The following is a 12,630-nucleotide window of genomic DNA, read 5'->3' on the forward strand; positions in this document are numbered from 1 at the left end:
TGATAGGAGATCCACATCAGGCTATTTTACTCTTGTGGGAGGTAACCTAGTGACATGGAGGAGTAAGAAACAGAAGGTGGTTGCCCTTTCAAGCGCAGAAGCTGAATTCCGGGGAATTGCCAAAGGGATAACTGAAATTTTGTGGATCAAAAAATTGATAACTGAAATTGGTTTTCTTCCAATACTACCAAGTCAATTAAGGTGTGATAATAAGGCAGCAATCAGTATCTCGGAGAATCCTGTACAACATGACAGAACCAAGCATGTTGAGGTGGACAGACACTTCATCAAGGAAAAGATTGAGGATGGTAGTATTGAGCTTCCATTTGTAAGGTCAGAAGATCAATGGGCAGACATTCTTACCAAAGCTGTCACAGCCAAAGCTTTTACTCGTGTTCTTAGCAAGCTCAGCATTGGTGATCCTACTGCTCAACTTGAGGGGGAGTGTTAGAATATCTGTTAGAATATTCTAATTAAAGAACAAATCATTGGGTATAAGAGAAAATCAAGGAAAATCAAATGTAATCAATTAGGATTATTTCTATATTTAGTTTCCTAATTACTCTATATTAAGAGAGCTATTGTAACCAAATAAGAAAATAACCAAAAAAAAGACTTTTCTGATCCTACTCTCTCTATTCCTCTGTTGTTTTACTTATCCTAATCCTCGATACCATCGCAAGAACTGGTAAAGAGTAAGACCATTATCATACTTGAGGGAGAGAAACTGTGGAAGAAGAGGCGACATTGTATTTGAGGAGAGAAATAATGAAGAAGATGTTGTTGCAGGAGCTTTAGTTAGGAAGATGATGTTGTTGTCGTTGTTGCAATTTTGGGATAACTGAGATATGTTGTTGTTGTTGCAGCTTGCAACAACTTCTGGGAGATTTGGGGGAGGGAAGGAGTGACTGAGATGCTATTTATTGTTGTTGTAGTTACTTTAGGGAGGAAGGGAGCGAGGGAAAATGAAAGAGAAGCAGAAGAAGGGGGTGTAACGAAATCTGTTTGATAGCTCAGACAACTTTATTAATGGAATAAATTTTTATTTAAAATTGAGTATTTTTGTAGTATTTTTCAATATTTTAGATGTATTTTTGTTATTAATAAAAATAAAGATTATTTTTATCAGCATTCTGATTATTCGAGAGTAAAATTGATAATTTACTTAATTTATAAAAAAAATTATTCATTTAAAAATTATCCAAAACCAAATATTTGCACTCAATTCTACAAATATATTAAAATAATTTTAAACCATGAAATTAAAGTTTAAATATAAATCATTTTTTTTCGATAGAATAGAATTTTTCTATCATGTTAAAAAATTTTCCAAACGTAGTCTTAAAATTTGTGAAGTTTTTATTAAATAATGACAAATATTAATTTGTCTAATTTTTTACGAAATTTTGTTATAAGAATTAATTTGTTTAAAATAAAAAATTTAAAGACTGATTTAGTCGTTAAAATTTATTTATAATCAAATTATTTGACTAAAAAATCAATAAAAATTGATTTCAGATATTACACTAAAATTAATTTGAAGGAGGAAGGAAGAGAATTTTGAGATATAACTTCACCCTCAATAAAATACCTATGCATACTAAAATAATATTTTATTTGTTAAAATAATTAAATTTATTATAGTAAAATAACTAATTCTATAACGGATAAATAATCAATTTTTTTATAATAATATAATAAATTTTTTTATAAAACATTAAATACACAATTATATACATAGTAATTAATTGATAATTAATTTTTAATACATAAATAGTATAATTATTGACAAAAATTAAAAATATTAAAAAATATTATAATTTCGATGCTAATAAATTTTGTACGATTAACTAATTAAATTTATATATTTAAAATGATTTTTTAAATAATAATTTAAAAATTAATTATTTTTAATATTATTATAAGAAAAAAGTTCAATGACTAACAATTTTAACCACAACACACACTCTCTCTCTTCTAGTGTTCTAAATGTTAGTGTCGCAAGTGTGAGGAGTGTTGAAGTTAGTCCCACATCAAAGAAAGCATGGAAGAGTGAGGAGTTTATAAGATGAGAGACCCATTAACTTGACACCTTAAGGTTTTGAGTTGGATGTGGTGTCTTCTCATCTTATGTTTTCTCACTTGATTCCTCCCTGAATTCTCCCCGATTGTCGAGAGCTCCTCACGGTTGGCCCAACAAGTGGTATCAGAGCCCCGATGGTTTAATCGGTCTGGTTTTAAGGAGTATTCAAGGTGAAGCATCGAAAGTCTTCCCGGCAAAGGTGGTTCGGGCGGCGTGTCCCGCGGTGTTTTGCGGCAGTGTGATGGACGAAGCTCACACTTGAGGGGGAGAGGGGGAGATTGTTAGTGTTGCAAGTGTGAGGAGTGTTGAAGTTAGTCCCACATCAAAGAAAGCATGGAAGAGTGAGGAGTTTATAAGATGAGAGACCCATTAACTTGACACCTTAAGGTTTTGAGTTGGATGTGGTGTCTTCTCATCTTATGTTCTCTCACTTGATTCCTCCCGAATTCTCTCCGATTGTCGAGAGCTCCCCACGGTTGGCCCAACACTAAAGTCCTTTTAGTGGATCAACAGGTTTTGATAATTATATTTATAATTTGGGTTGGTGTTGGATGAAAAGTTGCTTTGAAAAATTTAAAAATGCTAATATTATTTAGATTAGATTCATGTTATTTGGAGGAATATTAATCCTTACTTGAGAATGTAGTTTTTGCAATGTTATTTGTGAAACGAATTATTTAGACACTTTTTTTTATGATGTATAAAAAGAAATTTTATGTTATTATTCTAACAAAAAACTTAATAAAAAAATTCAAGAAATTTTGAGTTGACATTGAAAATTTGTCACACATTGATTAAAAAAAAATCAATTATGCAGTTGATTTTATTGTTAAGAATACTGATATAATTATAGAAGAGTATATAAAATGACTTCAGACTTATTTAGACCTATTTTTAATATCATTTTATAAAAATACATTTATGGTTAAATATTAGTAAAAAGAATAAATTATACCAACTTTATAGTACTTATGATAATATACAATTAGGTATTTATACAAAATTATTTTATATTATCTGTATAAAAAAATTAAATCCATTAAAAATTGTAAAAATAAAAAAAAAATAAAAATACTACTTTAAATGTTTAGATATTTATTGTATAAATTTTTCTTGCTACTTAGCATAAGGTAATTAATATGAACTAAAATTATAAACACACGCATGTTTTTGTATATATAAATATGTTTCTTTTCATTGAGCAAGTATTTATTTATGAGTCATATATTTATTTATGAGTCTTAATGAGCAAGTATTTTATTGTGGTTTGGTACATATACAAAAAATACAAATTCGAACAAAATTGAATCAATTATATTTTAATCGGTTCGGTTCTAATTTTATCATAAATCCGAACCAAATCAACCCGTGCTCAGCCTTAAGTCTTTCTATCTTTAGTAAAAAAAAAATAAAATTAAAAAAATATATAAAAAAATATTAAATAATAAAAAATTATACTTTATCAAATAATTAAAAAAAAATTAAAAAAATTTATTTCATATTTTAATAATATATTTCATTTAAAACAATACTGCGTGATTAATAAATATTATTATTTTTTATTAATATTTTATCAGTAATAATTTGTACTCATATTTATAGAAATTTTATATATAAAAAATATATAATTTTTATGTATATTATCAAAATTTTATACACATAAATCAATATTTATATTTTTTCAAAATGTATACACATAAACTAATAAAATTTATTTATTAAAAATAATTTAATATTTATATTGATCAAATAATATTAAAAATTATTTATTTCGAAAAACTTATTTTTCATTTAAAAATAAAAATTAAAAAAACCGTTATTGAACACAAGTACACAACACGTTGAAGCCCAAAGCGAAATCAGAAGTGTGTCCCTCTCCCTCTTTGGCGGCAACCCTGATTCCCAATCTGAAAGTGAAAGTGAGAGTGAAAGAGAGAGAGAGGGGTGCTCTGTGACTTCGGAAGATGACGAAGTTCCGGAAACTGGGTCGACCCACCGGTCACCGAATGTCCATGCTCAGAACCATGGTTTCCCAGCTTATCAAGCACGAGCGCATCGAAACCACTGTTGCCAAGGTTCCCCTCTTTCTTCCTTTTTCAATTTCATTTTCATTTTCATTTTATTTCATTTTATCTTCATTTCCAGGCTAAAGAGGTTCGCAGACTCGCTGACAACATGGTTCAGCTCGGCAAGGAGGTCTTGCTCTTTCCTTTTGTTCTATAAATTTATTAGCACTTGAATCAGAATATTCTAGAGTCTTTTGATGATTAATTTGTGTATATAATCTTCCTTCATAGATTGATTGTGGCTTTTTAGGGTTCTTTGTGTGCTGCAAGGCGCGCTGGTGCTTTTGTGAGAGGAGATGATGTCCTTCACAAACTCTTTACTGAGCTATCTTATCGTTACAAGTTTGTATTCGGATTCATCCAAACCCTAGTTAAAAAGTTTGTGTTGTTTCTGTTGATTGTGTAACACTGAATGGACATTCTTTTGTTTGTGATGCAGGGATAGAGAAGGTGGATACACCAGAGTGCTAAGGACTCGTATTCGAGTTGGTGATGCTGCACCACTCGCCTATATTGAGTATGATCAAATATAACTTCGTAGTTTTAACTTAAAATTCTGTCTTATAATGTGATTTTACAACTTGAAAAAGCTGAAAATTGTTTTTAGTTAGAAGCTATTTTGTTTTGCTTTTTGAAAACCCTTTTTTTTGTTTGGAAATTCTGGATATTTTATAAAATTTGTACAAATGTGTCAACTCTGATTGTTTCGGTTAAAAAAGGCTAATTTTTTTGTTCGAATAACTGAAACAAACATAGTTGTTTTGATTCTATTAAGTGGTTATTGCTAATTTATAGTCATGTTAGTGGTTTTAAAATGGGTTAATTGAGGAGAATTGTGCTCTTTTTTTATCATTTTCTTCTGCGGTCTTTAACAGGTTTGTTGACCGGGAAAATGAGCTTAGACAGTCGAAGCCACCAACACCACAACCACCACAGAGAGCTGCTGTTGATCCCTGGACGAGATCTCGTCTCACTAGGCAGTTTGCACCTCCTAAAGAGGAAAAACCAGAATCTGGATTATGATGCGGTTCAATTCAATGTAATGCAAGTACTTCTATTTTTATTGTGATATCTGATTTTTTTTTCATGCTTCGTTTTTGCTTGTTCCCCACAAGGCCACAATGATTTTCAAATCAAGCTGTTCCCCCATAGTGCCCCTTATGCTAGAAGTTTTTCCTTAGCATATGTAATAATTAGATTGAAATTGTTGCAAGGTAATGAAAAAATCTCAGATTATTTTACAACTTCTATCTCAATGCAACATTTGTGGGCTATGTTTGTCGTCTTTATTTGTGTGTGTGTGTGTGTGTGTAGCATTGCAGCTTCTATTTTTTTTTTCTTGCTGAAATCTTGGGTTTGAACTGCTGTCTGAATTTTCTGGACAAACTCTGGCTGCTATATTTTGTTCAATGTGTTAATTGGTTTGTTCTCTTCATATATTTTTGTTATTGGCTTTCAAATTCACGATTTTGTGGCTGCTATTGTTTCTTCTAGTTATGAGGTGTTTTAAATTGATACATAGTAAGTCTAACTGGTTATAGTGTGATTCGAATTTTGCTGGAAACCTCATATATTCGATATAACTAGCTCTCTCCTTAAGCAGTTATTTCATAGGTCTCTCCTAAGTCCTATCCAAATTCATTATTCGTATAATCATAATGTAATGCAATTTAGAAAGGGGAGAAAGTTCCTGTAGCAAATGAATTTAGCTTGGAGGTGACATATGCTGATCATATTCAAGTATTTCTCCTAATGTGTGTGATGAGTTGCTTATGAGTTATGATTAGTGTAACACTTTCTAGTGCTGTATTATTTCGTGTGTTCCGGAGGCAAATATAATTGCCGTGTTAGATACTTAGATGCAGGGTATCATTAACTTTAGCATTTCAGACACTTGCAGCTTTAGTTAGATACATGGTTCTTTTGTTTCTGATATGCAACTATCCTATATATTTTGTTGAAAAATAAAGGACCAGCCATAGTTTGTTTCGCTTCTCTTTTGTAGCCATTTTCAGGAAGTAAAGAAAGGAATTTCCTGTCTCTGTATTGTTGCCTAAGGTACCATGGTAAAACTATATGCTAGATGTAGTTATTGTAAAACAAATATATATATAGGGTATGTAGTAACTACAAAAATGAAAATGAATTTTATTATTAAATTGAGAATCTTAATTATGTTCAACGGACAGGAATACATACAACAAATTTATTATTCAACACATTTGGCTGCCAAAGCCACTTTTATTGTTGTACACATAAATAACTGCATGAATGGGATCCAAGTAGAATTAATATTACATGTTTAATAATTTTGAACTATCGATCACAAACTATACAACTCAACAACTTGTGAAAAAAATTATTGGAATTTGGTGTTGATTTATTCTTATCAGCACAATCAACAATTTGAGATCCATCAACTCCACTTTGCTTTGCTTTGTTGCACTCATCCAAGAAGGTACTGAATGCATCCTCAATGTATTTAACTGCATCTGAAACAGTCATATTCTCAACTAACTTGTTGGGGTATATGCTCTTTTTGTGGTCTCCATTTAGAGTTGCTGCCATTTGTACTAATTCTACCTGGAGATCGCTTAGCTTGGCTTGTTCTTGAGCTCCAATGTCTCTCAATTTCACAGGTTCTGGCAATGTCTCTGCAAAATTCAAAACAGAAACAATTACTGGTAAGGAAATAACTGACATTTTCAGCATTAAGGAAATATTTAAGACAATTTAGATACAGATAATTAACCTGGACAATCTGTTCGTGGGGTTGTTAGAGTTAAGAGACCCTCAAATGTTCCAGCCCATGCATCACGCTTTGTGAGGAACTCAGGCAGATTGAATATTTTCTTTACAGTGGCTGGTATTGATGAATGCTCGTATTGTGATGTTGGGAATGGTCCTGAAGGTTTGTGCAGCACTGCAATATGCAATATTATACACAACATTAATTTTTTTTTTTAGAGAGAAAGCTCAATGTAATTAAGTGGAGTTTATTACAAAACAACCATATTAGATGCATATTAAAATTAGTCATTAGTATAAAATATATGTTAAAAATAAAAAATACACAATGAAAATGAGTTAAATAACACATGTATTTATATACAAATACATAATGGCTAATTTTGGTATATATAAAGTATTTTTTATTACAAAGTAAACAATAATAAAAAACAAAGACTAACAAAATAAAGACGTACTCTACAAGCTACCAAAAAAAAAAAGACGTACTCTACAAAACATTACGCCCCTCCTAAACACTTATATCCTCTACTAATGTCTTCCCACAAAGGATCTGTGGATAACTTATCCGACGCTTATTTTTAAATTCCAAAAAATCTTTATTTTTACTCAACCAGATGTTCCACACCACAACATAAAAGATGATAATCCACTTGAGATTTTTTTTTTTTTTTTTTTTGTTAAGTACGTTGTATTATACCAAAACATTATGTCCAAATAGTCACCAAAAAAAAAAAAACATTATGTCCAAATGATTTAGAATTGGATTATTTTGACTCTTAAACTAGAAGATGGATTTTAGCGTAAATTACAAAAACATACTTTTGCGTGATGAAATGCATGCAGGTTAACTATTATTACCTTTGCCAGGCTCAATCCATGGAGAGATAATGATGGCAGGAACCCTAACACCAAGCCTATCAAACTTGAACTTAAATGGATCAGGACCAACAATGTCGTCAGGGCTAGGAACTCCTTCAACAGGAGTTGGAACATGATCATAGAAACCTCCATGTTCATCGTATGTGATCACAAACAGAATCTCGTTCCACTGAGGGCTACTCCTCAGTGCTTCGTACACTTCCTTAACAAATTTCTGCCCCTCTCCCACATCATGGGATGGATGATCATCGTTCCCTGGAATGGATAACAGATCGAAGAATCTTTGCTCAATCACTACGTAGTTTGGTAGCTTCCCTTCTTCGCAGTGCTTCTTGAATGATAAGTCAAATGGGTGAAAGTTATCTATGTACTTCAGTTTCCTAAGATTCCTGGAAGCCAAGATACACCAATAAAAAATATTCAAATTTCGAAATTTATTTACTCATATAAAGCCTATATCCTTAAACGCTCCTTACTGAATTTGTTTACTAATTTATATAAAAAAAATATAGGAACAATGAAAATACTAAACAATGTGAACAATGGATATATCGGATGTTTATTTTACTAGGTGTGTGGATGATTATTCTAATATTAAAATTTAGGTGGATAATTTGGAAGTGTAGTGTGTTTTTATCTTATTGATGGTTGTTCATGTTGTTCAAGAAAGTCATTGGTTACCTAGCATAACCCTATATATAAATAACTCAAATTTAAATTTTATAATTTAGATCATAGAATTTAAAATTTTAAATTTAGGATTAGTTTATAATTTAGAATTTATTGTTTAAAATTTAAAATTTAAAATTTATAATTTAAACTTTAAACAAACTTTAAAGTTTAAGGAGCGATATACTTTTTCTTTTCTTCGGAGCATAACACAAAAAAATAAATAAATAAATAAAGCCTAATTTATCAAATATTTTTTTTTAAGTTAAGAGTGTGACTCAAACTTACAATTTTTAAATGAGTATAAAAAAATTATATCATTTGAATTAGCTCGTTGAATTAATCTATCAAATACTTGCAAAGAAAAAATTCTTATATTATATTTTATATATTATCCTCAAAAGTCAAAACATTGTTGACTCACGTTTAATTATTACGTAATATTAATTAATATTGTTTAGAATGAGACAAATTCAAAATTGAACGAAAACATGAAATAAAAGCATAAACGCAGTAAGAGGCGAAATCTAGTAACAAATTATACAGATATCGTGAAAGAATTAGTATATAAATAATTACCTATTTTTTAACCTACAAATAACATTTTTCTAAAAAAATAAAATATATTATCTATATTTTATTGTCTCATACACTAAATAGACAGACTCGCCATTACATTCAGCATGAAAATGTTTCAATAATCCTTGTAGTACATTTTATTATAGAAGACACTTTTTAGAGATTGGATCTTCTCAATTTTTTTATTTAAAAAAATAAAATATTAAAGTATAAATAAAAAAATTTTATAAATAAAATAAAAAATATGAAAAAAACATTAAAAAGTTAGAGTTCAATGACGAATTCAGAAATTTTTTGAAATAAAGACAAAATAATAAAAAAAAATAATAAAATATATTAACATTAAATATTTAGATATTTAAATTTTAGAGTATATTAATTAATCAAATTTTTAATAAATAAATATAATTAATACATCTAAAAGTATATTAATTTAAAATATATTTTCATTGCAATATTTTGGGAATATTGCATGAGTAACAGTAGCACTAATATACTTTTAGATGTATATCCGTCAAATATTTAATATCCGTCGAATCACATTTTTATTTATCTTTTTATATGATACACAAAAAAAAAAATAACTCAATAGCTAAAATCTATAAAAAAATATAACCCGAATGAATTAATTTATAATTTTCACTTTTTTTTTTATTTTGGTGTCTGAATTTTTACTAAAATGATGTGAGAGAGGACCAAAATCTTGTGAAAAAAATAAAAATTTAAATTAAGCAATCACAATTCTTTTTATATATAAGTATAGATAAAATAATATCTTTTTTTTATTAAGCAAAGATTCAAATAATTTTTCGATAATTAATTACAAAATTGACATTTTATAATATTATGATAAAAACATTTTCGACAAAAATAATATTAAATGTATAAAAAAATTAAATTAAACAAAATAATAAAAAATAAATAAATGATATGTATTATAAAAAATATTAAATACTAATAATCTCATTTATATTTAAAAAGTTAAACTTGACTCTAGGTAATTAAATAATTAGGTTATTATTAATTATTATTATTATTATTTGTTTTAAATTTATATAATCCAATAAATTTTATTATTGTATTAATATCTAATAATATAAATATTTTTTATACATTATTTTTTTAAAATGTGAGGACAAATAAATTATTACAACGGAACAATTATCTATACATATGTACTTATTATTGATTTTTTAAAACTCAATGAAAGTAATTGCCCCACATTAAGATAAGTAAATTTTAAAAATCATATTTTATTCTCTCAATTAAAAAAAAAAAATATTCTTTTATTTATTAACTAAAATTAATTAATAATCATCCAATTTCCTATAGTGTTGATAGTATCTTTAGAAAGTAAATGAAATTAAACTACCAAAAAACACTTTCTAAATATTTAATTTCGGATAAAGCTATCATAAACAGAGAAATAAAAGGTGAAAAAATATTCTTATATGAATAAAATAAAACAAAAATCCATATATAATTATCTTTACATAAAATTAATAATTTAATTAAAATTTATCAAAATTTTTAACCATTTTTAATTAATGAGATATGTGATGGAAAAGGCGTTCCTCCACCAGAACGAATAAAGCATCTTTGAAGCCAGGAAAAACAAAAAGCTCCTTTCTAACGTTCATGAACTAACCTGTAGAAAAGTGTTGCTGGCGGCAACTGATAATAAATCCCAAAACTGAATCCATTCTCATCCAAAGAATCAAATATCGTCTTCTGCGGCAGCCCTCCAACCAGCTTCCCAGTGTCGTTACTCGTCAACCCATGCGACGTCGCAGAGTGCACGTACAGCCTGTTCGGTTGCGTCGACGCGGGAACCGGCGCAAACCAACGGTCACATACTGCAAACTCCTTAACTAACTCTGCGTACACTGGAACCCGCTCTGCTCTAAACCCATTCATAACTGTCTCCGTCATCGGCGGCAGATTCTTGTCCTTTGCCGCCTCTTGCCGCCCTGCGTTCTGGACGAACCCCTGCATTGTCGGTGGCAATTTTTTTGCCGCCGACGACTCGCTCCAGGGCTCCCCGAAGATTTGCTCGTAGATGTCTTGGATGGAGTGGCCTGGGTCCGGGTCGACGTAGACGGACCGGTCTCCGAATTGAATTCGGTTTGAGTTTGGATCGGTGGTGGAAACCGGGTTCGATTCGGTACCGGTTACGCCGTCGATCTCCGGGTTTAGAGACTTCATCCATCCTAGCATGTGGTCGAAGGAGCGGTTTTCTTGGACCAAAACGACGACCGTTTTGATTTTGGAGTGGCTTTCATTGCTGCCTGAGCTGCTTGAAGCCATGTTAGTTAGTTGGCGTGTTTTCTTGTTTCCCTTTCATGGTTGGTTGGTTGCTTCTTTATATATTGGCGTGACAATGCTAAATTCAATAGCCCCATTATATTTTTACACTAATATTAGGCTCACATATTTTGTGATTTGTAATAATTAATTAGTTATTATTAATATTTTAATGATATAAGATTATATTTAATAACGTGAGATTATATATTTTTTAATAATTAAATATTAATGAATACTGGCATATGAAACATTTTCATATTTTTATTTTCATTTTTTCAAAAGCGTCAATATATTATAGCACTACTTTGGTACTCATCATCATCGTATCATCATAATTGAAAATTTTAATAAAAAATAACTAATTATTCTACGATTTGTTTTAAATTGAAATATGACTTGATTCAATTTGAAAAATAAATAGTTTTTTTTTTTTTTATCAAAAATATGAGATTCAAACCTACAACCTCTTAATTGAGTATAGAGACTATGCCATTTGAGTTATTATTCATTGGCAACCTCTTAATTGAAAAATAAATATTGTTATTTGTATTCTTATTTTGATACAATTATATTAGATGAATATTAAAATTAACTATTATAATTATTAATTATTAATATAAAATATATATTAAAATATAAAATATACATTAAAAATAAATTATATTACATATATATTTATTTATAAATATATACATAATAGTTAATTTTAGTGTGAACATAATATTTTTTATTAATGTTATTTTTTTTTAAATTTACAAAAATATACAATATAAAAAAATTATATTTAAAATGGCATTAAAATTAAATTAGGCGGCCAAACGATTTTTAAACCTAGTCTGCTTATAGCTTGTTGTATGCGTGCTTCTTTTCCATTGTTGTTCTTATCATTATTATTATTATTGTCATCATTTTTTTCATGTTTTTTTTTTTTGTATATATTCAAAAAATTAGAATACAAACAAAATTTATTTATAGCACAAAACAGCACAATAGAACCACATGCCCAGAAATATTAGCACTATATTCAAAACAGAAATTTCGATGTACCACACATAAATTTTTGTATATAGTATAAAAAATTTGAAGGAATCACATGTTTAGAGTATTAAAATTTAACCAATAAAATATATACCACACAAAAATTTAACGTACAACACAAAAATAAATTAAAAAAAAAAATTGATATTTGGAACTGTTTGATTATTGAAAATAATTTTCTATTTAAAAATGATTGAGAAAGGTTTGAAAAATGTTTGAATGGAACTCGAAAAAAGTGGTCGAATTCAAATTTTAGAA

The 12,630-nt window shown here is 28.8% G+C and overlaps 2 protein-coding genes across 2 annotated transcripts; one reads left to right on the forward strand and one right to left on the reverse strand.

Annotated features, from left to right (window-relative positions):
- Nucleotides 1–3,873: 3,873 nt before the first annotated feature.
- Nucleotides 3,874–5,393, forward strand: LOC107617458 (uncharacterized). Its single transcript, XM_016319218.3, has 5 exons — nt 3,874–4,158; nt 4,229–4,279; nt 4,400–4,491; nt 4,589–4,666; nt 5,025–5,393. Exons 1-5 carry the CDS (start codon nt 4,048–4,050, stop codon nt 5,170–5,172), a joined length of 480 nt encoding a protein of 159 aa, XP_016174704.1. The 5' UTR covers nt 3,874–4,047; the 3' UTR covers nt 5,173–5,393.
- An 875-nt stretch (nt 5,394–6,268) lies between these two features.
- Nucleotides 6,269–11,442, reverse strand: LOC107617456 (non-specific phospholipase C3). Its single transcript, XM_016319216.3, has 4 exons — nt 10,676–11,442; nt 7,759–8,168; nt 6,902–7,072; nt 6,269–6,803 (listed from the first exon to the last, which is right to left on the reverse strand). Exons 1-4 carry the CDS (start codon nt 11,332–11,334, stop codon nt 6,466–6,468), a joined length of 1,578 nt encoding a protein of 525 aa, XP_016174702.1. The 5' UTR covers nt 11,335–11,442; the 3' UTR covers nt 6,269–6,465.
- Nucleotides 11,443–12,630: the final 1,188 nt, after the last annotated feature.

The sequence above is a fragment of the Arachis ipaensis genome, chromosome B9, assembly GCF_059453495.1.
Source record: "Arachis ipaensis isolate K30076 ecotype BB chromosome B9, ASM5945349v1, whole genome shotgun sequence".
Taxonomy (NCBI): Eukaryota; Viridiplantae; Streptophyta; class Magnoliopsida; order Fabales; family Fabaceae; genus Arachis; species Arachis ipaensis.